The following is a 26,979-nucleotide window of genomic DNA, read 5'->3' as shown; positions in this document are numbered from 1 at the left end:
CCAGCGCACAAATAACATCCACCTAGTTCAGGGGAAAAAGCCAGCACCCTGAATTACAGACCAAATACAATTTGTAGTTATCAACATCTGGGTATACAGCCGGGGAGCTCATTATAACAGCTGGCCCAGAGTCACATGCCACTCCTGCTGTGGCTCAGAGCTCCAAGAGAGAAGGCTAACCTCTGCGCTTATATATCCTGTTCAGGGCCAGGAGGGCCCTGACCTCACCCAGGCTGGGCATGGAGAAATTCCCCACCCCCAATATCACATCAGATACAAATTAATGGCTCCCAATTGTCTCAGTGCTGAGAAATAGAAAAACTTCCCACTTTATCTGCCCCATTCAAAGGCCAGAATTATTAAAGGTCAACAGCAAAAAGTCCCACCTTAATTACTGTTACAAGAGGTATTTTGTTTTGTTGTTCTTTCTAAATCACAACTCTGGCTACAGCGGTTGAAGCACTGAGAGAAAACAGACATGAGAAAATGAAGGGTCTTACCGCCTGCCCCAGGCCTTACTTCTGCATGCATTTTTAACTGTGTTTTTTAAAAATTGGTTATTCTATTAAAGACTGAATTTACCAGATTTAATATTATTTTTAATAAACACTTATGGTTAACCTTGTCCCTACATTTCCTTATGACTCTGTTCTTAGCATGAGAGTGTGGAACAGAGCTTTCCTAGAACAGGGCTGAGATTTCCACCTCCCTACCCATCATTAGAGAGTTTTTGCTTTCTAACTGGTAACATTATTACAAGCCATTTTATAACTACACTTCCAAGAGCAGAATTATTAAAAAAAAATCTTTGGCCCATTTTAAATTTGCCGCATCAGATTTAAATCTATTGTAGTGAATACAAGTTATAGAACTATAACAAATTTGGTAAATATCCTAGAAAAACCCATACAATATTAAAGAAACACAGGGTCCATCGTCCTAATGTAGTTGTGGAAATATGAACAAAGGAAGAAGAAGATGGATAGAATTGGGATAGACTCAGAGCACATGATAGGTCAAAAACTTTTAGAAATATTTTTTGAGCAAAAAAAGTAGATATTACTTCATCAAGTAAGGCTGACAACAGGTACATGCCATTGGATTTGTTGAATGCAACTGAAAGTGATTTATCTTCTAAAGTGGCTTATGAAATAGCTGACACTCAAGAAAGGAATCAAAAGTCCTTCCATAGATGACATTCAAATTAACTCTATTGCTATGTTGACAAAGAATCATTGAATAAAAGTCAGAGTCATGTAGATATAGGAATGAAGGGATTTACGATGACACTTCAAGATCAGGTCATCTTCACCAGAAATTATTGATTAATGCTGATTATGCAAAGAAATGATAGAAAGTGGGTAATACACCAATGCATACAGAAAAATTTACCATCTACCAAATACCTAGTAAGACACCACCTAGTGGTATCCAGAATTATAAGTCAGACATCATCTATCTTTCATAAACTAGCAGATGACAAATTTTAATCCTACTAATACAAACCTCAAAATATCCCTAAGAATTAAAAAAGTTAACTGCACTAGACAGAAATGACCCATAAAAATTTAAGAACAGTGTTTCACATAGTTGATGCCGTATCAAATCTTCATAATCTCCAAATTAAAGTTAAAACCAGTTAGAAGTTAAAAAATTAAAACCAGTTAAAAGAGGTTGAGGTATATATCTTTGTCTAGTATTACTAGAGCAATACTGAAGATGCTATTAGTGAGCCCATAGGAGTTTAATATACTTATGCCTTAATACAGTGGTGTCAAACTCAAATAGAAATGGCCATTAAAGGATAATGATCACTGCAGGCTGCATACTAACTTAGAAAACCACATATTAATATTATCTAGTTTTTACTATATTTTTATTTATTTTGTTTAATATTACTAAATTACATTTTAATCTGGTTCAGGCCACGGGGGATACATTTGACATCTCTACCTAATGGATAGCTTAGTTTTGTAAAAATTCCAAACACAGAGAATAATATGCATACTCTTCTCTATTCACATTCAATAACCTCCAGAGGCCTATAACATCTAGCTTTTCTAAAATTCTATTCAGGTCCTTAATTTCTTTCTTGTTTGTTTGTTTTTTAAATTTTTTGGCTAGATTTTTCTAGTTTTGAAAGCGGCATATTGAGGGATACCACCAGTATAGTTTTATTGTTTATTTCTTCCTATAACTCATGTAGCTTTTCCTTTAAGTATTTAGATGCTATATCATTTGGCAAATATATGTTAACTATTAAAATTAATTCACTTTCTATGACACCTATCAGCAAAATGTATTTTTTCTGTTCATCTCTCTGAATTGTCTATTTTTGCTGTTGCCTTGTCTGAAATTGTAATCTTTACTCCTGCTTTTTTGAATTCAGCTGAGACAATAAATTTTGTTCCAGCTCCTTGTATTAATGAGTCTTTGTATTTCAAATGTGTTTCTTATAAACAACATGTTTTTGGATCCTGCTTTCTAATCCATTCTGCTAGCCTCTTCTGCTATATGATTGAGTTCATTCTACTCACATTTATAATAATGGTCATTAATTGTGTATTTTCCTCCATCCTATTCTCCTATACCCTTTATCACAGGTTCTTACCTTTTTTTCACCCTTTTAAGCCCCTTTTCACAATACCCTCCCACAAGGTTAGAGTTTGTTTTGTTTATGACTAAATCATACTTGAATTCCTTCCTCTTATTCCCCCCTTTCCTTTCCATTTATTCCTTTCTGCTTCCCTGTTGAGCTGAATGTATTTTTGCACTAAACCATGTGTTTCTACTCTTCTTTTAACTATTTCATATCAAAGTTATATGTTCAGTGATGCTCACTCCCCCTCTAACTTTCATATTTGTATAGACTTCTACTAGACTAATCTACCCTGATTATTTGAAGTAAAAAATTGAATTCAAAGTAACATCCCTCCCTGTAACAGCCGTAAAGATGACTTGCAATTGCCTATTGATGGATAACATGATTATCTTTCTTGACCTTTCTTGACTCACTCCAATTTGCATTTGCTAATCCGCCTAGTTTCAACTCCAAGGAATAAGATGTCCTACCCGGGACAATTAAACCCACTACCTGGCTTCTGACTCAAAACTTGATTGACACTACCTCCCTCAGCCTCCTTTGCCCTCTGATTGGAGGGCTAGAGGATGGAGTATCAAATTCCTCCCAATGCCTTCTTTTATAGAGCAGAAACAGGACTCTCAGCTCACTCCACTTTGCATCTGCTGCTCTGCCTGGTTGCAGCTCCAGGGAAAAAGATGCCCCCATACTAGGTACCCCCTGGTTTCCTCCCATCCACCCAATTTCTTGCTTCTTTTCATCTGTTATCTCCCCCTTTAGATTGTAAACTCCTTGAGGGCAGGGACCATCTTTCTTTTTATTAATTGTATCTCCAGCTTGGCTCAGTATCTGGTACATATTAAGAACTTAATAAATGTTCATTGGACTAGACTGTTTTGGATTGGATCCTGTCCACCACATTGTACACTCCTCAATCCTCTCTACTAGTTCACCATCCATATAATATCCCCTAATTGTGGATGCTATCCATGTTTCTGAACTAGACCCCCTACTCTTCTTTCTCTATATTATCTTTTAGACCTCATTGGCTCCATGGGTTTAATTATGATCTCAATACTCTGTCTTCCATTAAAATGCCTTTACACTAGCCATTTTCTACCCTTCAAATGTACTCCCTTCTTACCTCCTCCCCACTGAATCCCTCTCTTTAAGATGCAGCGTAAGTACCACTCTAAATGAAGCCTTTCCAAATACCCCCAATTACTAAGACCCCTTCCTATCAAGCTACCTTATATCTAACTACTTTGTGTTTATTTATATTTTATTCTATATACTTCTATATATACTCGTTGTCTCCCTCATTACAGTATAAACTCCTTGGGAGTAGAAAAATGAAAAATGTTCGAGAGCCTATGAAAAGAGAAGCACATTAGTGCACCTATGGACCTGTGAATACATACGACCATTCTGAAGGGCAATTTGAAATTAGACACAGAAAATGTTACTATAGAGTTAATGCCCTTTAACCCAGATAACCCTTAGAATTCTGAGAGGTAAAATAGCCTTGCTTTGGGGACCCTACCTATCAATGCGAAAGTTGGGAAAATAGCTCCAGAGCCTATGCTACACAATTGTTAAGATGCCCTGACTTTGGGTTTCTTTTCTTTCTTATTTTTGGATTTCTTTGTTATCTGATGATCCTTAGATGCCATAGTGATAACTGTGTCTTAATGACATGCTACAGCAATGAGGACCTGATTTTCTTCAAGCTATTTTTCATGAAGATTTCAAATCAGTGGAAAGTCAGGGGGGAACTGAAGTATGAAAACTGTGTTTCTCTAGGCCTCCAGAAATTACAGGCCCGTGTTTGTTTTTCTGTGGCATTCAGTACAGGGGCTTTATAATACTTTATGATAAGTATGCTGATGATTATGACAATGGCATCATGTGGCTCTAATAATAATGAGGCAATGTGTTAATGGAGTAATACAAGGTTTAGGAAAAGAAGACCTGAGTTCACACAGAAGATGTACCATCTGCTTGTACTGTAACCTTGGACAAGTCAATTAATCTCTATAATCCTCAGTTTTTTTCACATTTGTAAAACAAAGAAGTTGGCTTTAATGCCTTCTGAGCCCCCTTGTAATTCTCAATCTATGATCCTATGGATGATATTTGGTAGTGATAATCATTTAATATCAATTTGGTAACTTTGGTAAGGGTGAGAGGCTGAACTGATTAACCAGAAGAAGAGTCTGAACCTAACAACCTCTTTGTTCTCTGAGTAAACTCAGAGAATACTTCTTCCTATGTCAATAAAGCCAGATTGGGCTGACTTAAGAACATTCTTTCCTCTATTAGCCATTAAAGATGAGACCCTTAACCTGAGAAACTATCTTGCTTAATATTTTATGGGTATATGCTATGTTATGTAATGTTAATGGTAAATTAAACACAGAAACGCTGGGTTGTAGTTTCAACTGACCGTTGCCAACTCTCTTATCTTATTGTATTTACAACCTATTCAATTTAGAAAAGTCCTTTTCTTATATCATGGTTGAACATACATGGAGATCATAAAATTGAGTAACACAGACATGCTGAGTTGCAACTGTTCTAAAAATGTATTTAAACCTTCTCATTCTTCTGTTCAGGCAGTCAGATTTTGTCTGGCTCCATACGTGTATGTATCCGCTAGCTTTAAGGGAACAAATGAATAAGAAATATAAAATTTTCTATTACCTAGCTTGTTGCCTCCTTTAACCAAACTTTCAGGTTGACAGTAGACATCAGTTATTGACCTTCAAACTATTTGTGGATCTTTTCAAAGGATGTAGAACATGGTAATATTCTTACCCTAACTTAATACTGCATTGTTGAGGCCAGGGAACCATAAGCTGAGGTTTTTAGGGACTTAGGGGTGTTCTGCACCCCAAAATACCAACATGCTTGGTCCTGCCCAATGAATTCAACCCAAGCCTTCTTACAGCCAAAGAAAAACAAAGTTTATTAAGATCACCATATTGGGTAGAGTCTTAAGAAATCTCACCATTTTGTGAGGCTTGTATTGACAATCAGGCAAAACAATCTGGCACAAACTGAGTCTGAGCTAGATTGAACCTGAGCACTTTCATGGAGGCAAGATGGATCTTATATACAGAAAGACTGTGGGAGGGATGGTTCTGGGGTGATGGGAGGAGGGGTTTAGGGAGGGTCTGGAGGAGGAGCCTAAGGAGGATCTTGATGGGACTGGGGTAACTAGAGATCAGACTCCAGGAACCAAGAGAATGGAATTAAGAGTGGGAAATAGCTGAAGGCTGCCTGGAGATGACAGACAATGGAGGGCTAGACTAGTTTAAGGGTAACAGATTGGTCATAGATATTTTGATTGGATCAAGGGTAGGAAGTAGCTGGACAATGAAGGGCTAGGCTAGGTTAAGAGTATGAGATTTTGGTCCTAGGCATAATGAAAGGCTTATGGCCTCAGGCACAATACCTCATCAAGTGGCAAGATTCAAGGAGAATTCAAGGGGGTTCCCAGAAACCTATACCCCATTAGCGCCACAAAATACACTCTGGTTACATCAACCATATTCTTTGTTCCATTCTCCCTAAATTCATCTTCCTCATCCATTCACACAGCATTTACAACTTTGGTTAGCCAATTGGTCACTGTATTTATTTATGTTTTGTTGTTGTTGTTTAATTTTGGGGGGAGGCAATCAGGGTTAAGTAACTTTACCCAGAGTCACACAGCTAGTAAGTGTTTAAGGTCAGATTTGAGCTCAGGTCCTCCTGACTCCAGGACCAGTGCTCTATCTACTGTGCCACCTAACTCTCCCTATTTATTTATGTTTTGAAAAATTAAAATGCCAGAGAAAGATCTGTCATATGTACAATATTTAGAGTGCTAACTTTTTGAGGGGTGGGTAGAAGAAAAAACTAGAAAAAGTAGAGCTGAAGCCTAGGAATGGCTGGGCAAATTGTGGTATGTGAATCTAATGGAATATTAATGTTCAGTAAGACATGATGAACATGAGGAATTCAGAAATTACTACAAATGGTATGAATTGATAACAGAGTGAAATAAGCAGAACCAGAAAAAAAAAACAGCATTTGTAAATAGAAAGCTGGCCCTGGGTTATAATGCTACCTCTGACATGACTTGGGTAGATCCTCTTTAGGCTTAAATTTTTCTCAAAAGTAAAATGAAAGGATTGGATTATCGTAGATGACTCGAGTGACTTTCAGCCCCGAAAGCTATTAACTTTGATCCTATATACAATGACGTTTCAAACTAGATTGATGATTTCACTAGGACTTTCTAGTGAGCAACTGCTCTCTTAAAGTCTTAAAGAATTGTCATCAGCTCAGAAAATTTAAGTGACTTAACCTAGGATCATTTGGTCAATATGTATTGGAGATGGAACTTGAACCCAGGTCTTCCTGACTCCAAAGCTGGCTCTTTATCCACTATACCATGGTCCCTCTCATATCTAATAGGTACAATAATGTAGAAAGATAACTCTAAAACAAAAGTGAACTATAAGTGATTATAAATATTAATCTTGGTTCTAGAGAACAGATAATGAAATATACTCTTCTTTTGGTAAAGTAGGTGATTGCTGGTGTAGAATGTGAATATAAAATGTCAAACATGGTCACTATTTCAGTTTTTGCTTATTTTTTTTTGTTTGCTTGTTTGTTAGAGGGTGCTTATTTGATGGATGGGTAGGATACATGTAGAAATGGCAGTGAAATAGAAGCAAAAAACATCAAGAAAACATTGGTGCTCTCAAAATTTAGATAGGCTGTAGGAAAGATTTTTACTATGTTTATTCTTTTTTTAGATCTTTATATCAAAAGTAAAATCTGGCTGTGATGTCTTTGATGTCTGACTGTTTTTCTTTATATATTCATTTCTTCTTAAATTTTACATATTCAAGAAAATGGCCTTGAATCAACCACATGAAAGGCAACAGTGACACCTGATGTTCAGATGTTTTGTACCCTTGATACATTTCCTTTTTCAGTCAGTTTAATGAAAAACAAAATTTGAGCGCCAGATATCATACAAAGATTTACTAGAAGAGCTTAAATTCTCTAAAAAACAGCATCAAAGAACAGTTCTTAAATGGATTAGAACACCTCCTTACTCATTTTGATTTAGTTAATTATTTTTACCCAAGAACCAAAAGACTAGATCATAGCTTTTAAAATGAAGAAAAAGACCCTGAGGTTACTTAGGATTCAGCTGCTCAGCGTAGCTGATTTTACCTACCTGCCTAGCTATCTTCATTGTCATCATCATCACCATCTTTCCAATAATTTATTCTCTCTCCTTCCCATTGCCCTCTCCAACTGAAAAAGCATTAAAAAATTAAGAGATGTTAGTTTACTAGTATTTTCCTGGACCTTTTTGGTCCATTGTGAACTCTGTTCTCATCTCTAACTCCTGTTTCAATCTAGTATTCATTGCTTGACTGCTATATTTGCTGTTTTCTCTTCTGTGACAAGCTGTGGTGTGAACATCAACTAAGACCCCTACCAGGCAGGGCGGGCTATTTTTTTTTCCATAGAAAGCATTGATGTTGTCCACAGTGCTTAGTTTGACCTGGGAACTAAGGCTCAGATTGTTGCTGTAGCTTCTCAGTCATCCAAGTACAAGAAGCCAATCCAACCAGTAGGCATCGATATTAGATGCACTCCTAACAGGTGTGCCACTTTGACAAATGCAAAGAAAAGGGAACTTCATCCAGCTGCATCTATTCTATATCCTTGCTGAAAATTCTTCCAAAGCTATGTTTTTAATCAATGAAATTTTTTGCATGACTTCTGCAACATTTTTTTAATTGCCAAAAAATTCTAGCACCAACACTTAGCACCACCTTGCTATTTTCCTCCTTTGGAAGTGGAATTAATTCAGAAGACGTAATAGCATAGGAAAGAACTCACTATTTGACAAAAACTGATGGGAAAACTGGAAGGTAGTCTGGAATAAATTGGGCTTAGACCAACATCATACACTGTATTTCACAATAAATTCAATAAATTCCACAATAAATTCAAATGGATACATGACCTTAATATTAAAGATCATACATAAAAAAATTAGAAGATAACCAAATCATAATACCTTTCCCATCTATGAGTTAGAGATATAGTTTCAACCAAACTAGGAATAGAGGAAATTCAAAATATGAAATTGATACCTTTGATTAAATGAAACTGAAAAGAGCTTTTGCACAAACAAAATTAATGCATCTAGGATAAAAAGACATTCTATCAAACGGAGGGGAAAAAATGTATCAAAGTGCTCTAATAAGAGTTTGTTTTCTAAGATGTATATATAGGGTCCCAAAAGTCATAGTGCAATTTAGCAAAATTCATTCCCCAGTAATAAAGTGGTAAAATACTATGAATAAACAATTGTCAACATAATTATAAACTAGTAACAGCCATATGAAAGATGTTCCAAATCACTAATAATAAGATATGATCAAATCAATATAATCTCAAGTTTGAAAGATGGGAATATGTGACATTAGAAGTGTTATAGGAAGATAGGCACACTAACACACTGCTGATGGGGCTGTAAGTCAGTATAACCATTTGACGGAAAATATTTGGAATTATGCAAATAAAGTGGCTAAAATATCCAAACTCTTTGATCCCGAGATTCTATTACTAGGCTTAAACCCAAGAAGATGATTAATAAGAAAAAAGTCCTCATGTGCACTTAAATATTTATAGCAGCAATTTTGTGGTAGCAGGATAGAGCCAAGATGATGGAGTATCAGTGAAGCTAAACTCCCATCCATAAAACTCCTTCACACCTAGAAAATGAGCCAGACTGGATCTAGATAGGGAAATCCAGAAAAAGTAACAATGAGTCATTTGCCCAGCCAGCTTGGTATAGTGAGAGAGACAGGTCTGCAAACACCAGGGACAGGATCAGGACAAGAGCAATCCAGTGCCCAGGGAGAAGCAGTTAACCAGGCAAGAGTAAGTCCTAGGCCCATATCAATGTACCCTCAGACTCAAACTGGAGCACTGCAATGGGGACAGGTGTCGAATGGCAGTTTTGTTACTCACTACTCAGTTTTGGTTACAGATCCAAAGCAGACTGAAAGGGTACCTGGGCTGGGTGGGAGTTAGGGAATGTTCTTTTTTAGGGAAGCTCTACTCAGAGTACTAAGAAAGAAAAAAATTCAGAAACTAGCACTAGCAGCATAGCTCAAACCCAGAAGCAGAGTGAGGTCTCTTCAGCATCTAACCCAGCCTGTAAAGGAAAAACCAAAGCAAGAAATCCCAGACCAAAGGAAAGCCTACAATTCTACCACTCTAAATCAACAGAGCCCTTCCAATTGGCTACTCCAGCTACTGGTTTCTAGCAGCAGTCTTTTGTTGCTCAGACCAAACACGGGTCAGGAACTTGCAGTGCTCAGACTAGGAGGGCAGCTATCAGACTTTGCTCTGAATCAGACCATATTGAGAGCACTGAAAACTTGAAGTTGACTGGTCTTTGCCTGAGATCTTGGAATAACACAATGTGCAATATCCCAAGAAAGTAGCAACCAGACCTTCCCTCCAGAACATCAGAGAATAACTCTAACATCAAGTCTGAACTTGGAAAGTAGGCTGGAAGAATTGGCAAACCAACAAAAAAAAATGGCCCCAGTAAGAGCTATTATGGTAGCAAAGACACTCACAAAAGCAGAGGAAGAGAATGACCCCCAAACATTTATAAGCAATGCCTCGAGAACATATAGCTTGGGCACAAATTCAACTGTAATCCTTGAAGAGATTGAAGCAAGAGTTTGAAAAAATGAACAAAAAGTGTTTTTATAAATGAAATGAGAGTGCTAACAGAAAACATTGGTAAAGAAATGAGAGCTGAAGAAGGAATTGAAAGGAATTAACAGCTTGGTCCAAGAAGTAGAAAACCTTGCCCAAGTAACAAACTCCATGAAAATTAGAATGAACTAATTAAAAGCCAAAGACTCCATGACACAAGAAAAATATTAAAAGCAAAGTCAAAAGACTGGAAAAAATTAAAGAAATTACAAGTTAGCTTATAACAAAAACAGGTCCAAAATGGATCTGGAAAACAGATTAAGGAAAAGAAAAAAATTAAGGATCTACGGACCATCTGAATGCCATGATGAAAAACAGTGCCCCTAGACATGATATTTCAAGAAATACTAATTTCCCAGCTCTCTTAGAACCAGATGACAAAGTGAAACTAGGAAGAGTCCATTGGTCAACTCTAGAAATAAACCCCCAAATGAAAACTCTCAGAAGCATCATTGCCAAAATCCAGTTTCCAGGTGAAATGAAAAATACTGTGAACAGCTACCAGAGAGAAAGAATTAAAGTTTTGAGAAGTCACAGTCAGGATCACACATGATTTAACAGTCATCCTTATAAAGGAGCAGAGCACTCAAAATATAATATTCCAGAAGGCAAAGGATATGGACTTACAGCCAAGAATAACTTATCCAGAAAAACTAAGTATAATGCTACCAAGGAAAAATTGATTTTTAATGAAATAGAGGATTTTCAAGCATTCCAGATGAAAAGACCAGAGCTTTGTAGAAACACTGAAGTTTAAACATAGGAGTTTATAGAAACATAAAAATGTAAACATGAACAAAAATGATAAAGGACTACATAAGGATAAATTGCTTACACTGGAATATAGGGAGCTCATACATATGCCCCTATTGAACCCTCATCATCAGGTCTTGCAGTGGTCTAATTAGAGGAAGCTCAGGAGTGGTTCTGTTCCTTCTTGATGATCTTAATAGGAGAATAGAAAGAGAAAAGAAGAGGAATATACTGGGTGAGGGGGCAGGGAGGGGAAGGAAGGTTAAGTAAAATATATCATGTCTTTGTTATGCAAGTAGACATCTATAAACAAGAGGGTTGGAGGGGTGGGAGGTAAGCAACTAATACTTCAATGTCAATCTCATCTGAATTGGTTAAAGGAAGGAAGAAAACACACAGCTGGATACAGAGGGAGGATAAATTAGGGAAAAAATTAGACCTAAGTAAAACAAACTCTAAGTAAGGAGGTATAAAAGTGTTAATAGCTCTTTTGAGGTGGCAAAGAATGGGAATCTGGGAAGGTGATTATAAATTGGGGAATGCTTGAAGAAGTTATGGTATATATTTGATTAAAATTGCTGAAAAACTGAAAAGCAGTTTGGCAGAAACTAGGTATAGACCAATATCTCACACCATATCCAAGATAAGTTCAAAATGGGTATATGATTTATATATAAAAGGTGATACCCTAAGTAAATTAGGGGAGTATGGAATAGTTTATTTGTCAGATCTATGGATAAGGGAAGAATTTCTGACCAAACAAGAAAGAGAGAGAGCGTCACAGGATGTGAAATAGATAATTTTGATTACATGAAATTAAAAAGATTTTGCAGGAACAATTCAAAGCAACCAAAATTAGAAGGAAAGCAGAAAACTGGGGAAAATTTTTAGCAAGTTTCTCTGATAAAGACTTTATTTCTCAAATATATGAGAACAGAGTAAAATTTATAAGAATATGAGTCATTTGTCAGTTGATAATGTTCAACAGATATGAACAGGCAGTTTTTAGAAGAAGAAATCAAAGTCATCTATAGTCATATGAAAAAATCTTCTAAATCACTATTGATTAGAGAAATGCAAATACCTATTGTATTGGCTAAAACGACAAATGTTGAAGGGAGTGTGGAAAAATTGGGACCCTAATGCACTATTGGTGGAGTTGGGAATTGATCCAACCATTCTGGAGAGCATCATGAGATTTATGATATTCTATTAATTGATACTCTATGTATAATGATTATACTATCTATTGTTGGAGTTTCCTTACTTTCCAGGGGATCCTAGCCTGAGAGCTAAGATCAAAGTCCACATGCTCCAGCTAAAAGTGATCAATCAAATCCCCTGACATGCTTGTAACTGCTAAGTAAGCGTACTGGGTGCTTTCCTCCTGTTCCTGCCATGCTGACTCTGGTTCGTACCCCGCTGAATAATCAAAGACCTTAATGACTTGAGACAATCACAAGGCTCAATGATTCTAATTACTTGGAGACTCTTCCCACAGGACCCAAGAATGCCTGTATTGTGGTCCAGACTATTTACTCAAGGCATAAGAATGCCTGTGCTCTAGTCCAGCCTTTTGTAGTTTTCATGCTTAAAAACCCTACCCTGGCCATAAGCAGTCAAGCTCCCCTTCTCAGGAAGATGGACTTCACTTGTAAGTTGTTTTCATCACTCTGAAATTAAACTTCTATTTGATTCCTGACTTGCCTATCTCTGGCCTACTTTGTTTGGCTCCAGCTATCCACAGGTTAGAGACTGGTCCAGTCCGGACTATATTTAAAATTCTTTTGTCAAGGGCAATTTGGAATTATACCCAAAGGGCTATCAAACTGTTACCCTTTGATTTGGTAATACCACTACTAGGTCTGTATCCCAAAAAGTTTTTTTTTTAATATTCATAAGGAATTATTGATGTTTGAAGGTTAGACTCTGCGTTTAAGAATAAGGATGTTATAAAAGTTTTGAAGGACAACAGAAAAGAGTTGAGGGACAATAGAATAGTCCATATAGAAACAGGGCTGGGAAAACCCCCTAAGGAAGTTGTCTGTGTACTTCCAGACCCATGTTCATCACTTGAATATTAGACAAAATACAGACTGGAATCTGGAAATTGTTCTACAATCCTCCAACTAAAATGGAGAAATTCTATAATAAATTAGTGACATTATTGAACGAAGGTGAAGAAATAGTACAACAGCTGAGTTCAAGCTTGGAACTATACTTGGGTTTTTACCTACATACTAAAGCAATGATCTTGTTATCAGAATCAGACTCTTCGGTTCTAAATGATGACTGATTCCATAATCTTTGCACCATTGATGAATGCTTTACCTATACCTAGGCATCAAGTGAGGGCTTAGATCCCTCAAATCAGATATTGGTGCGACATTGGGGAGAAGGCCCAAAGCTAGGCCTGCTGTGGTAGTAGAAGAGATAGTTTACTAGTATCGCAGAGAAGGGCTCAAAAAATGAGAGCCAGTTCCCCCAAATCACACAGATGAGCATCATCCGCACATCAGGTTGAGGGTTAGCTCTCCTAAGTCATACAGAACTACTCAATTGCATGTCATAGGAAAGCAAAATATTCTGGTTTATGTAGAAAAACCTGACCTGAAGGCAGGTATAAGACTGGATATGTCACAGTAGAGAGACAACACTAGCCCAAATTAAAGGTATTTCTAAAACTTTGGACTCACATGGGTTACAGGACAAAGCATCTTTGGTCACATTAGTCTTCCCTGACTGATCGTCTCCTCTAACTGAAGCAACTAGATAGTACAGTGGATAGAGGAATGGGTCTGGAGTCAGGAAGACCTCTAGGTCAACCTTAGACAATTTGTGACCCTGGGCAAGTGACTTAATCTGTCCACATCAGCTTTCTCAACTGTCAAATGGGGATAATACCTCCCAGAGGAAGGATCAAATAAGATTTTTTTAAAATGCTTAATACAGTACCAGGAGGATTTCCTCCCACCCTTTCCCTGACTTGATTAGCTTGATATGATTATGGGATGTTGACCTTTGTTTGGAGGCAGCCAAGGATCACCTCCCCATTAGAAATTTGAGAATTTCCATGGGAAACATACTGAAGGAACACAAATAACTTCTGACTGGTTTTCATTGACTGGGTTGTCATTGCATAGGTTGTACCTCCCCATCAGCCTATCCTCTGCCCTGACTCAAGATGACTGATTGGCTGGGACTCAGGAGGACAAACCCTTGTCATAGAAACCACCACTTTGCACTATCCTAGATAAGGAGAGCAATAGTTCAGTCAGTCTGTCTTTCTTCTGTGTGCCTATTTTGACTTGTCCCAGTTTAGAATGCTTGCAACAGAAACTGCCAAAGGCAGTAGTGGAGTTGAAATGGTAGTGGTGGGATAGGTTGGAAAGTCTTTCCTTCCAGGAACTGGAAATGACTTCTTTACAGCAGCAGTTCATGGGCATTGCCTAGCTTGCACTTGGCCCCAGGGGAAGAGATCCTTGGAGTAGGCTTTCCTAGTCCAAGAGATGGCAATGGCCAAGGTGTTGATGGATTTTCTGCAAGAAGCATATGCGTGTGTGCCTAGTGAGCTCTCAGAGAGTTCATGGACAATGCTCCTCAACTCCAACCTCCTGGGTAGAGAAGGTCGGATTTGGGGTTTTCTGGACAGCAGGAACTCAGAATCTAGCATTTTAGTTATAAAAGTGAAATGTCTTGGGCAGTGCCAGCCTTAAGAGTTGCTTTGTAGGTGATCCTAAGCTCCAGGCTTCCCAATTTCAAGTGTTCAGTTATTAGACCACATATGTGTCAGGTTTGTGCTAATGCTGAGGATACAAATACAAATCAAATCAAATCAAATCAAATCAAAGACTGTCCCTAATCTTGATAAGCTAATCTAACAGGGAAAGAAAGGGAGTACTCATATGGTTCCTGACCAGTATTCAACCTTGAAAAATGAAGAGGATTGCCTACATGGCCCTGACAACTGAAGAACAGGAGATCTAGACTTTACTATCCTTTTATACTATAGTGAGCTAATCAGACAATGCAAGACTCATTGGAATGGGACCTTGTTTGTTCAGCGGCTCTTAAAGAGTGTTTACTTTCCAGGGGGACCCCTAAACCACAAGGGCAGTGTTACAAGTCTTGGGGAAAACTATGATTCCTTGTGGAAAAGTTCTTGGAAAAGGCTGCCCTGACATCAGGAGCAAGTTCAGCTGCCTTCTAGGATGCATTTATGGGCTGAGTTCCAGATGCATTGTCTGTATCTATTTGCAGGCTTCGTTCATTCCACATATTCTTGGGGGTGAAATAAAATATGTCCCGTGTTCAATTTGTATGTATTACCTTGAGTGTTTATATGGGAGTGATGATTGCATTAACCACATTTAAAGAAACTTAGACTCAAGCTATACTTAAATTGTATTTGGAGATTTTCTTGGCAATAAAACAAGAAAACTGACCCTTCAGGATGGGTTCCTGAGATTAGACATAGTCTGGGTTGGGGGACCCCTCTGGGCCATGGGTTACGTTAATATTGACTCATATTTAATTAGTGCTGCTGCTCCTCTCTGGCAAGGCAACATCCAGCTTGGCAGTGGCTAAAATATAGATTAATGGATTGTTCCTCACCCAGCTGACTCATGTTCCTGCTTTTATTATGATGTTTACCTGCCAGCAGAACAACCATATAGTTTAGTGTTGTATTTTAGCCCACAAAAAAATCACTGTCCCACCCACCACCACAATTATTCCCTATTACCTCCCCGCCACCATCAACTACCAAATACCACATCAGAACCCCACCTAAAACAAACCAAAAAAAACTTTCCTGTCCACAGTGAAGTTGTATTTATGATGTACTTGAGTTTGTATTTATTTCTTTATACTTTATAGTGCCTTAGGGCACCTTACATAATTGATATGTGCAATAAATTAATGCCAACTTTATAAAGTCATAAAGGCAGGCAGTGTGGTGTAGCAGAAAGACTGAAGTCAGGAGGACTGGTTTCCATTTTATAATGAAAGTACATCTTCCATAACTAACTTTTTAAGTTATCATGGTTCCCCACCCCTGACCTAACCTCTTTGGCCCTCCATTTCCTTACCTGTTAGGTGAAGAGTCCAACTAAATGATTTCTGAGGTTAGTTTAGTTGTATATACCTAGAATTCTGTAAAAGGTCCATTTATAATGCAGTTTGCAGGAATAAATTGTGGCGAAAGTGTGAACTGTCAAAATAGGTACGCATGAATGAACATGCACACAAATGCCCTTATTATTTATACTTACCATTAGCAGAGAGAGATTTCCTTAATATACTAAATTTTTATTTGACATTCATCAAATACATGCTCACTTGAGGTGACTTTAATATTGGTGTGAGTGAAACCAAGATGAAATACTTAAGATGTATTTACAGTTTTATTTACAATGCAGACTAATGAATAGTAGATAGCACCAATACAAAATTAATCCCAACAAAACCAAGATTTGCTCAAATAATACAACATTTATTTATTAAATACCTGCCATTTGCCAAGCATAAAAAGACAAGTAGAGAACATTCCCCATCCCCAAGAAGCTTATCAGACAATTATCTACAAAATTAAAAACAAAAAGGCAGTTTGAGAGTAAAGGTGATTGATAAGAAGATGTAATCAGAATTAGGGAGTATGGGCAGCGAGGGAAGGGAGAAGGTGTTGGTTAAAAGCTAGACAGGGAAGACTTGGACTAAAGTTTAGGATGAAATATTGACTATTATGGGAAAAGGACTAGGGGGTGGTATGAGACCTGGGTGCATTTTAATTGCCTCAGTGATTAATTTTAGTCTTTCCTGTGTCTTTTAACCACTCTGAATGATATAATTATTTCAGTTATAAAAGGATAACAAGAATTTGTTCAAAACCTCACTAAGTCATCTCCCAATAATTTTGTGATAATTCAGGCAGTTTAACATCGGGGAATTTTCAAGTTGGGAAAGACCTTAGGGACCTCCTTGTTTACTCATGAGGAAATTGAGGCACAGAGAGATAAAAGATTTTTCCCAAGGTGATATAGCCTTTGGTAGCAGATCCAGGATTGCAGGCTAGGCCTCCTAATTCTCATGTCAGTGGTTTGTTCATCATGGCATATGTTTTTAACGTTTCGATGGAGCTGTGATTTCATCGATATTGATGCACTTTCTGCAGCGCACATCACAATCCATCATCCTTCTTATCCTGACCAATTGCTGTGCAAGTCCTCCCATGAATCTCTTCTAATATTCTAGGGATATGAATACCAGTGAAACTCAAACAGGGGTTTGCTGGTAAATGTTTAACAAACCAGTTCTTCCCCTCACTTCCAAAAAAAAGGATATTATGACACACTTTTAAGTTTAATCTGCATCATTAACATTTTCTCCATCACTTTCTTAAGTCTAGACAATCAGCAAAATAATAGATCAAGCCCTAGTTTGTAGCATTTGCCAGTTTTTGAGGAGCAAATGCTTAAACTGAATCAGATGAGCTTTTCCAGCTGGCTCCAGCACACCCCTAAACTCTGGGGATATGAATACCAATGGAATGCAAAGAATATTCTTTTCTAGTCATACCTTTCTCTGATGCTATCCTTTATACCACTTCTGCGCAAAACACATCCTTCTCCATTGCCTATTGAGTGATCTGCAATTTTAACTCTTTGGAGAGCAGTATTGCATGTGACCTGAAGCTATTGTGCAACACAGGAAGAATGTTAAGGTGAGAGAATTTGGATTGGCAGATTAAAATCCTCTATATAACTGTTTCTATGTGTTCCATTTTCTAAATTACTATAAAAATTATCTGTATTTATAGAATGGTAGAGGCTGCATGACCTAATGGATAGTGACCTGAGTTCAAAGTCTACCTCTCACCCTAAGAGCTGTGTGAAACTGGGTTTGACTTGATTTCTCTTACCTCTGGCACCTTCTTTGGGCTTATTTACTAAATCATAGAATGATTGGTAGAGCAGGCTCCCTAGTCTGACAAAATCAAATATCCTTAATTTTCTCATATATAATATCATGCTGATCCTTGATATTTGTAAAGTAAATGAGGTCTGCAGTAAATAGAGAACTGGAAGGTGAAATTACTAGAGGAAAAGAAAAGGTAATTGACAATTCCCACTTTGGATCAAGTAGATAAACTTTCTAAAATTTTCATTTGGATTCAATTAATTTTAATATGCTGAGAATGATTTGGATTAAAAATAATTTTAAAGTTTAACTTTAAATTTTGAAAATGTCTGTTAAAGAAAAAGGTTAGCTACTTTTAGCAATAGAAAGACCATCATTACTTCATTCTGGAATTTGACATGAGTGACCAGTTTTAACCAACTTGAAAATAATACCTCTTTGTCTATTAGCAAGCAAATGGTAGGAAGTTGAGTCTTTCTATTCATGGCTCATGGCTCATCTGACTAATTTTGCCTTTGAATGTTTTTAAAGGTATGGAACACAATTTGAGGAGTTACTTGTGTGTGAAAATCATAATAAACTTGGTCACTTTTAATTTAACAACAAAGAAATGGCTGTCTAAGAAGACATCTATGATTATATTTCTGTAAATTTTGCATATTCTTTGAGGCAAGTCAAATCAATAAGCATTTATTAAGTACTTTCGAGGTATCAGTTAAGCTAAGCCCTGAGGCTTGTGGAGATGGATGAACCTGGCTACTGTAAGTTTGGGGTAAACATGTTTTCCCTGGTGAAAGTAACCTCTGAGACTAAGGAAACAGAACTGCTGGGTTTACACTTTACTTTCCTCCTTAATGGCAACAACAGGATGAACAAGAGCGATTCTCTTTTAAAAGAGGTTTCTACCATCCTAGAAATTTCCTATAAATACTGAGATTTCTGATAAGACTAACGGCAAAGAAATGCATTTCCTAAAACAAGGAACAGACTTGACCTTTAGCAACTTTCATGATCCCAAACTTTGCATACTTCCCCCATTTATTTGAAGCTGCAGAATGCTGCTGATTGGTTGTATACTCTAAGTGAGTCTAAAAAACTATAAAAACCCAATCTATACCCAAAGAAGCTGAGCCTACAACCAGAGATCAATCTACCTTAATGCATTAGTAAATAGCTTTTCCTTTCAGTCTGGTTCCTCAAGTTTTGACATGTACCTCCCACCCTCAAGACTGGCAGACACTAGTGGATGAGATTCTTCCTGGACTAAAGATTTTTGTTATGGGAGTATGACTACAAAAACCCATGGAATCTATAGTTCTTCCCTATTTAGGAAGAGAGAAAACTAACTCAAGATCAACCCTCAGAATAGAGGTTTTTTTTTTTTAATTTAAACTGTTCTTTATTTTTTTTAACTTTGGTTTAGTATTTTACTTTTTCTCAGTTACATGTAAAAACAATTTTTAACATTCATTTCTAAAACTTTGAGTTCCACATTTTCTCCTTTCCTGCCTTCCCACCTCCCCCACCCCCACTGAGAAGACAAGAAATTTGATAGTCATGCAAAACATTTCTATAATAGTCATATTGTGGAAGAAAACATAGACAAAAAACTCAAGAAAATAAAGTAAAAATGTGTGCTTAAATTTATATTCAGACACCATCAGTTCTTTTTTTTTCTTAAAGTTTTATGGATATCTTTTGTTTTCATATCAGCCATTTTGGGATATGTCTTCTCCCCATCCTCCAAAGAGTGAACCATCCCATGTAATGAAGAAAAGCAGTTAAGCAAAACCAATACAGCTACATCTTCTAACATTTTATGCAACATTCATACCAACAATACCCTAATCCAAGGAAAGAAGAGAAAGGTATTTATGGCTTGTTCAATTTTACTTGATAAGACTGGGTTGTTTAAGCTACCTGTTTCTTATTTTGTGTATTTCATATTTTGTAGGGTAATTTTTTTTGTTAAAACTTGTAACATCCCAATTTGATTGAAACCCTACAAATTCTTATCTGCAATCATTTAGCCACTGTTCTACTTAGCAGCCAATCTCTTGTCTCTTTCTTCAACAATTGTAAGGCAGACACCCTTTCCTCGGGGAATAGAGATCCAAAGCATATTACCTTTGCCAATAACAAAAATGTTTGAGATCCTAGTGGCAAAATTATTGCCAATGGAATCTTTTACATGATAATATCAAAAGAATCAGAGTATTCCTCCCTGTTTGTAATCACACCTAGAGAAGACCATCAATTCTTTCTCTGGGGATGGATAGCACTTTTTATCATAAGTTGTTCAGTGTTGTCTTGGATTGGTGTATTGCTGAGAATAGCTAAGTCATTCATGGCTGATCATCACACAATATTGCTGTTACTTTGTACACAGTGCATTTCACCTTACATAATAAGCCCATGCAAGTCTTCCCACGTTTTTCTGAGGGCATCCCACTCATCATTTCTCATGGTACAATAGTATTCCATCATAATCACATACCACAACTTATTCAGCCATTTCCCAGTTGATGGATATCCCCTCAATCTTTAATTCTTTGCCCCCAGAAAAGAGCTGCTATAAGTACATATCGGTCCTTTTCCTTTTTTTTTTCTTAATCTCTTTTGCAATATAGACCTAGCAGTGCTATTGCTAGGTCAAAGGGTTCTGTAGCTCTTTGGGCATAGTTCCAAATTGCTCTATAGAATGGTTCAATCAGTTCACAATTCCACCAACAGTGCATTAATGTCTCATTTTTCCCACATTCCTTCCAACATCTGTCATTTACCTTTCTCGTCCTATTAGCCAATCCAGTAGGTATGAGGTAGCACCTCAGAATTGTTTTAATTTGTATTTCTCCAATCAATAATGAGTTAGAATATTTTTTCATATGGCTATGGATAGCTTTGATTACTTCATCTGAAAACTGATAATATCTTTTGACTATATCAATTGGGGAATGGCTCTTATTTTTATAACAGAATAGAGATTTTTCACGAATGGCATACCATGGGAGTTTTCAGTCTCTTGAGATGAAGGAAGAGAGAAGGGAGAGGTAATAGTCTTCACAGCAGCAACACAACCATGGGAACTAGTAGCCAAGACACCAGAAGCTCCCTTCTTCAAGACCACAAGAAGCAACATCTATATGACCAAGAAGAGAGGTGTGTTTGTTTATTTTTATTTTTTTTAATCAAAGGAGGCTTGCTACATTAGTAAGAGAGCTGAGAGATAATCAGGCAAGGGACTAGTAGTCCCTACTCCACCATTGCCTTACATCCACTCAACTGTGTTTTTAAAAATTGTATTGAAAGATTACATTTGTTAGATTTAATATTATTTCTCATAAACATCTGTGACTGATCATCTTCTTACATTGGTTGGTGCTTCTTTGTTTTTGGCACAAGGTCATGAAAGAGCTCTAGGAGCTACACAAAAAAGAGGCCTAATGGAGGGCCAGGAGTGCAAACACCAGCACATCTTAGAGATTTTTACTCTCTAATTGGGGACATAAACATGAGCCATTTCATAACTAAAATTCTGAGGAGAGAGTCACTATGAATACAGAACATACTTTATAAATATACTTCATAGGAAAATGATAAATGCTGGAAAGGATGTGGGGAAATTGGAACATTGTTGCATTGCTGGTGGAGTTGTGAGCTGATCCAGCCATTTTGGAGAGCAGTTTGGAACTATGCCCAAAGGGCTGTAGAAATGTTCATACCCTTTGACCCAGCAATACCACTTCGGGTTGTATCCCAAAGAAATCACACAAGGGGAAAAGGACCCATATGTACAAAAATATTTATAGCAGCTCTCTTGTGGTAGCCAAGAATTGGAAATCAAAGGGATGCCCATCAATTGAGGAATGGCTGAACAAGCTGTGGTATATGAAGGTGATGGAATACTATTGTGCCATAAGAAATGGGGATGATGCAGACTTCATAACAACCTGGAAAAACCTACACGACATAATGCTGAGTGAGCGGAGCAGAGCCAGGAGAACGTTGTGCACAGCCACAGATATATGGATTCCGTGAGGACCAACCCTGACATACTGCGCTTTTCTCAGCAACCTAAGGGGCAAGGACAACTCCAGGGGACTCACGATGGAGAATGCTATCTTCATCGAGACAAAGAACTGCGAAGTTTGAATACAGATTGAGGCACACTACATGCTCGCCTTTTTTGCTTCTCTTTTGTTTTTGTTTTTGGGTTTTTTATTTTTTTGGTTCTGTTTCTTCTTTCTCATGATTCATTCCATTGGTCAAAATTCTTCTCCACGACTTGACTAGTGCATAAATTAATTCAATGCGAAGTTATACATGACAGTTATATGAGATTCCATGCCGTCTTGGGGGGGAGGGGGGAGGGAGGGGAGAAAAACTGGAACTCAAAACTATGTAGAACCGGTGTGGTAAACTAAAAATAAATAAAGAAATTTAAAAAAAATATTATATATACTTCATAGACAAGAGCCTGAGAGTAAACAGCTGTTATAAAGAAAGAAAAAAAAAAAAACAAAACAAAAAAAAAACTCCTGTGTGTGTGTGTTTATACAAAGTAAGTACAAGTTGGAGGGAATGGATCCTAACAGTTGGAATGAAAGGGTTTCATTTAGAAGGTGCTCCCCTACATGAGTTACATCTTGAAGGAGGTGTGGATAGTCACTGTCATAAACTGTTATCTTGATCAAAGAAGATTTTTTTCAATACTGAAAATCAAAATGTGGTAGATAAGGATATGTTATGCTATTCATGTGTTGGAGAAAAATGGGATTTTCTCTCCTGAAATAAAAGTTTTTCTTGATTTGTTTCTCTGTTATACAGTGGCTTTCCTCCACTGTATTTGCTCCACTCAATTAATTATTTAGGGCAGAGAAAACTATATCCAAACTCACTCATTAGAAGGAAACTCTATCTTTGACCTCACCATATGACCTTCTTAATTGTTTGCTCTCTTTAATTTATTAGTTCCTGAAAACAATGATGCTCATTAAATTTTCTTCAATGACATAAATTATCTTTATTAGTAATAAATATTACTTCTTCTGAGAATCATATTATTAGTATGAAAATTCTGCAACTGTATTTTCTCCTCTTTCCCCTACTGATAATGAAAATGAAGAAATTATAGGAATTTCAGGCTTGTGACAGTAAAACAATACCTTGAAAACAAATACCTAAAAAAACCAGGACTTTGAGTTTCTGTTGTCTAGAGAAACTGTATATAAATATATAGATTTCAGATATGATTTTTATATGATTATATATCTTATAAATATATATATATCTTATATAATTAGACATAGTACTTTGTAACAGAAAAATATTAAAAAGACAGATCTTACATTCTAAAGGTATAAAACATGAACAAGTATCATTTATAGTGCCTATTTGTGCATCGAGTTTGGCAAAACTTTTGCTCTAAACCAAGTGCCTACTGCACGGATCCAGGTTTTGCTTAAAAATTTAAAATTGGGCAAGTTCACCAGAGTTGAATGATAGAAGATGGCTGAGATTTTCAGACGGTGGTAGAACCCAAGCAAAAGTGTGCAGTTTTATAATTCGTTTTCAGGATGCTTTTCAATTTTATGGATCAAATGTTCCTAAACAAAGTTTAGGCCTTTTTTGATTAGTCACTTTTGCAGGGAACTGTCAAAAGTGGCAAAAGCTCCATTATCATTCTTTTATTTCAATGCCCTTACGTTCCAGATCACACATTTAGCTAAACTGGCACAACTAGGAAAATGTTGGGAGGCACATTTTTTGAATTCCCTTCCCCTACCCGATTCATTCCCGTAAAGCTTTGATTATTTGTTAACTTGCTTCCAACATGTCTGTTTTAATCAGCAAATTGCACCTGTTCCAGTCTCTGCCCAATTACCAGGACCCACCAGGGGTCACTGCTGCTTCAGAGCTAGTGTGCCCACGGGTGCAGGATCATTGCTGGAGGCTAGAACGGCGTGAAGTGCTGGGGTGCAGTACCGAGCTTTATTCACTGTGATCCTGCCCCTCTGTTTTACTCTAGCCTTTACGTCTGGAAAGGGTCACAACAGAATAAGTGACCCGTCCTGGAACCCAGCTGGACCACAGGTTTAGATGGGACAAGGCCGACTGACTCATCGCACTCAGCTGCGGACTAGCCTTTTAGCGAGCGGCCACCAGCTCACTCATTGTCCTACGCTCCCAGCCAGGGCCTCTGGGGCTGCAAGAAGAACGACCCGGGGCTCAGGTCCTGAGCTGCTCTTCCCAGCGGGAGGGCCCTTGACTCCCAAGATCGCCCCCATCTCGCCTGGGAGAGAACTTTGCCCAGGAACTGCTGCAAGCCTCCAGGGCTGCCCCCGGGCTGGTCCCCCCGAGCCTCCGGCTCTCGGGATATCCCCGGGAGAAGCCGAGGGAGGCGGAAGGCAGAGCTGACCCCTGCTGCAGCTGGGCAGCCGCAGGTCTTTCAGAAGCTGACTCCCTTCTCCCGGTGACCAGGTCCCCGAGCTGTGGCCCCAGGACTCAGCGCCCGGGAGGTTTTCTCCTGCCTGGACAGAGCAGGTTGGCACAGGGCCATGCACTTGAGCTCCTCAGACAGACTACAAGCGTAGTTCCCCCCGCCCTTGGTTCTCTGACAAGCCCTCCCCAGGCCAGTCACCTGGAAGCCTGCTCCGGACAAGCCCTATGCACACCTGAGCTGGGCCAAACGCGCTACCCCTTGTTCTCTCTTCCGCAGCCTCGGCCGCCTCCCTTTTCTGGCCGAAAGGTCTCGCGCCGACCCCGGTGTCCCCGACACAAAAGAAATACGGGCCTCCAGTTCCCGCCCTCCATTCTCTGTCCCTAAGTGTGAGGTGAACCCACCCTGGCAGCTGGGCCGCCGCTGGGCGGGGCGGAAACCCGGAGCCGGAGCACTGGCGGCCGAGGATTATGTGAAGCCGAGGAGGAGCCCAAGCCGCCCTGGTGGACTCACTCACTTGGGCCAGGTGGACCAGATCTAGCTGTGCGACCTGGAAGTCGAAGGAGAGAAAAGAAAAAGGGCAGCGACGGACTCCAGCCCTCGTCTTTCCTCCTTCCCAATTGCTATGAGGCATTTGTTTTTCCCAGGGTTGCAGAAGAGGCTTTTCTCACCCGTCCCCCCACTCCCCTCCACCTCCTCCCCACCCGACTTCAGAAGAGAGCTGCTGGAGACCCAGGATGTGCGGTCAGAGTCTGTCTTGCCAGTCCAATTCAGCTGAAGCTTCTGGGTCCCCCTATTGACTTTTGACTCCCAAGGCGGGGAGGACCTAACCGGTCCTTGGGGCCTCTTGTGGACTGTGAACTGGAAAATCCTCTTCGAGCTACTTGCTCCCTTTCCTGTCCTTGGCACTGGATAATACAGACCAGAGTCTTGTAGCGAGGGGGTGATTCGGTAGCCTGCCTCTGTTTTCTTTCTTTCCTCCAGCAGACGTCAAAAGCAGACATGGGCTGTTTTTGTGCCGTCCAGGAAGAATTTTATTGCGAAGTTTTGCTCTTGGATGAGTCTAAGTTAATTCTCACAACCCAACAGCAAGGGATCAAGGTAAGCAGAGCAGGTTTTGTTACATTAGAGTTACCCGGGCACTTGTCCTCAAAGGGTTTTGTCTGGTATGGAGCCCTAGAAGGATAGGTGGGTGAATAGTGGTGAATACAGGTTGGGAAAAGGGTGTTATGGGACCATTCTTCACAGCCTTCTGATGACCACGTCAAGAAAGGTTTAATTTTGAATCTCGTTTCTAAGCTAGAAAAAAATGATGGTGCAAACATTGGATTACCAGTCAGTAGCAACCATCTACTGCCGTATGAAAAATGCGAATGGCATCCTATAGTCTAGAGCACGCGCGCCTCCCCCAAAGAAACGGAATCGCGGGTACATATTGCTGCATCGCATAATCTATGTGTTGTGTGTGTGTGTGTGTGTGTGTGTGTGTGTGTGTGTGTGTGTGTTGAAGGCACGACTTCTGAACTATTTTGTCATGGCTTCTTTCTCCGTGAATTTATTTGACCTGCTAGTCGTTCTCAGTAGTACACATGGGTTGTTGTTAGTTTGTTGCCTGGGATACAAGTGTGGTAACCTAAGTATTGAACATACAGAAATATTCGTCTTTCATCAAGTAATCTAATTCCCCCACCCACCCAGCACACCTCTAATGGTTACTACGTTACCACAGTGGACCAGTTACTTAACTTAAGTCACTTAACTGAGTCTCTGTTTCCTCTGTAAAATAAGAGGTCCTGTGCCACAAGGTTGTGTGTCATGTGCGTGAATTCTTTAAGTTGTGAATTCTTTACTAAGTTAAGTCCTGTTCCCAGGTTGGTCTCCTGGTTTGTTGTAAGAGAGAAACAAAACTTTGCTTCTGTTGTAGATCATTGAAAGCAACTATTACACTATTAAAATTTATAAAACCCAGACTCCCAAGGGATATAAACAGAGATCTATTTCATTAGTACTGATGAATCCTTATGGATGTCAGCTGTAAACTCTTGCACTTATTTATCTTTCACGCGTCTTTTAACAGTGCTTGTGAATAGCTTTTAAAAAGCTCAACAAATGCTAGTTGCGGTGTGCTGGGCATACTGGGCAGGGCTGGGTATTGTATGAGATGCAAAATTTAGGGAAGATATGGTCCCTGGTCTGTTGGAGATTATATATAATCTAGGATATCGTAGGATTTAGAACTGGAGGGATCTTAAAAAGAATTCACCTCAACACCCTCCCCCACCCCTTTTACAGATGAGAAAACTGAGGACCAGTGAGGTGTAGTGGTCTGCCCAAAGAAGAGCCAGTGATTTGGATTTAGGCTGCAGTATGGTATTATTAGGAACAGCAGTGGATTTGGCGTGAAGGACCTAGGTGCAATTCCCACTTCTGCCTCTCATTACCTTTAAGACCTACAGAATTCACCTATCTT

At 38.6% G+C, this 26,979-nt stretch overlaps 1 protein-coding gene across 1 annotated transcript in view; it reads left to right on the top strand.

The window, feature by feature from the left end:
* The first annotated feature begins 24,998 nt into the window (after positions 1–24,998).
* EPB41L4A (erythrocyte membrane protein band 4.1 like 4A) overlaps positions 24,999–26,979 on the top strand; it is a 194,507-nt gene continuing 192,526 nt past the window's right edge. The window contains exon 1 of the mRNA XM_036740959.1: positions 24,999–25,610. Within this exon, the coding sequence (XP_036596854.1) occupies positions 25,512–25,610 (99 nt within the window). The 5' untranslated portion in view covers positions 24,999–25,511. The remainder of the gene's footprint in view (positions 25,611–26,979) is intronic.

The sequence above is a fragment of the Trichosurus vulpecula genome, chromosome 1 (genome assembly GCF_011100635.1).
Source record: "Trichosurus vulpecula isolate mTriVul1 chromosome 1, mTriVul1.pri, whole genome shotgun sequence".
NCBI lineage: Eukaryota > Metazoa > Chordata > Mammalia > Diprotodontia > Phalangeridae > Trichosurus > Trichosurus vulpecula.
Note: the sequence above shows the minus strand (reverse complement) of the source record. Positions and strands in the feature narration are given on the sequence as shown.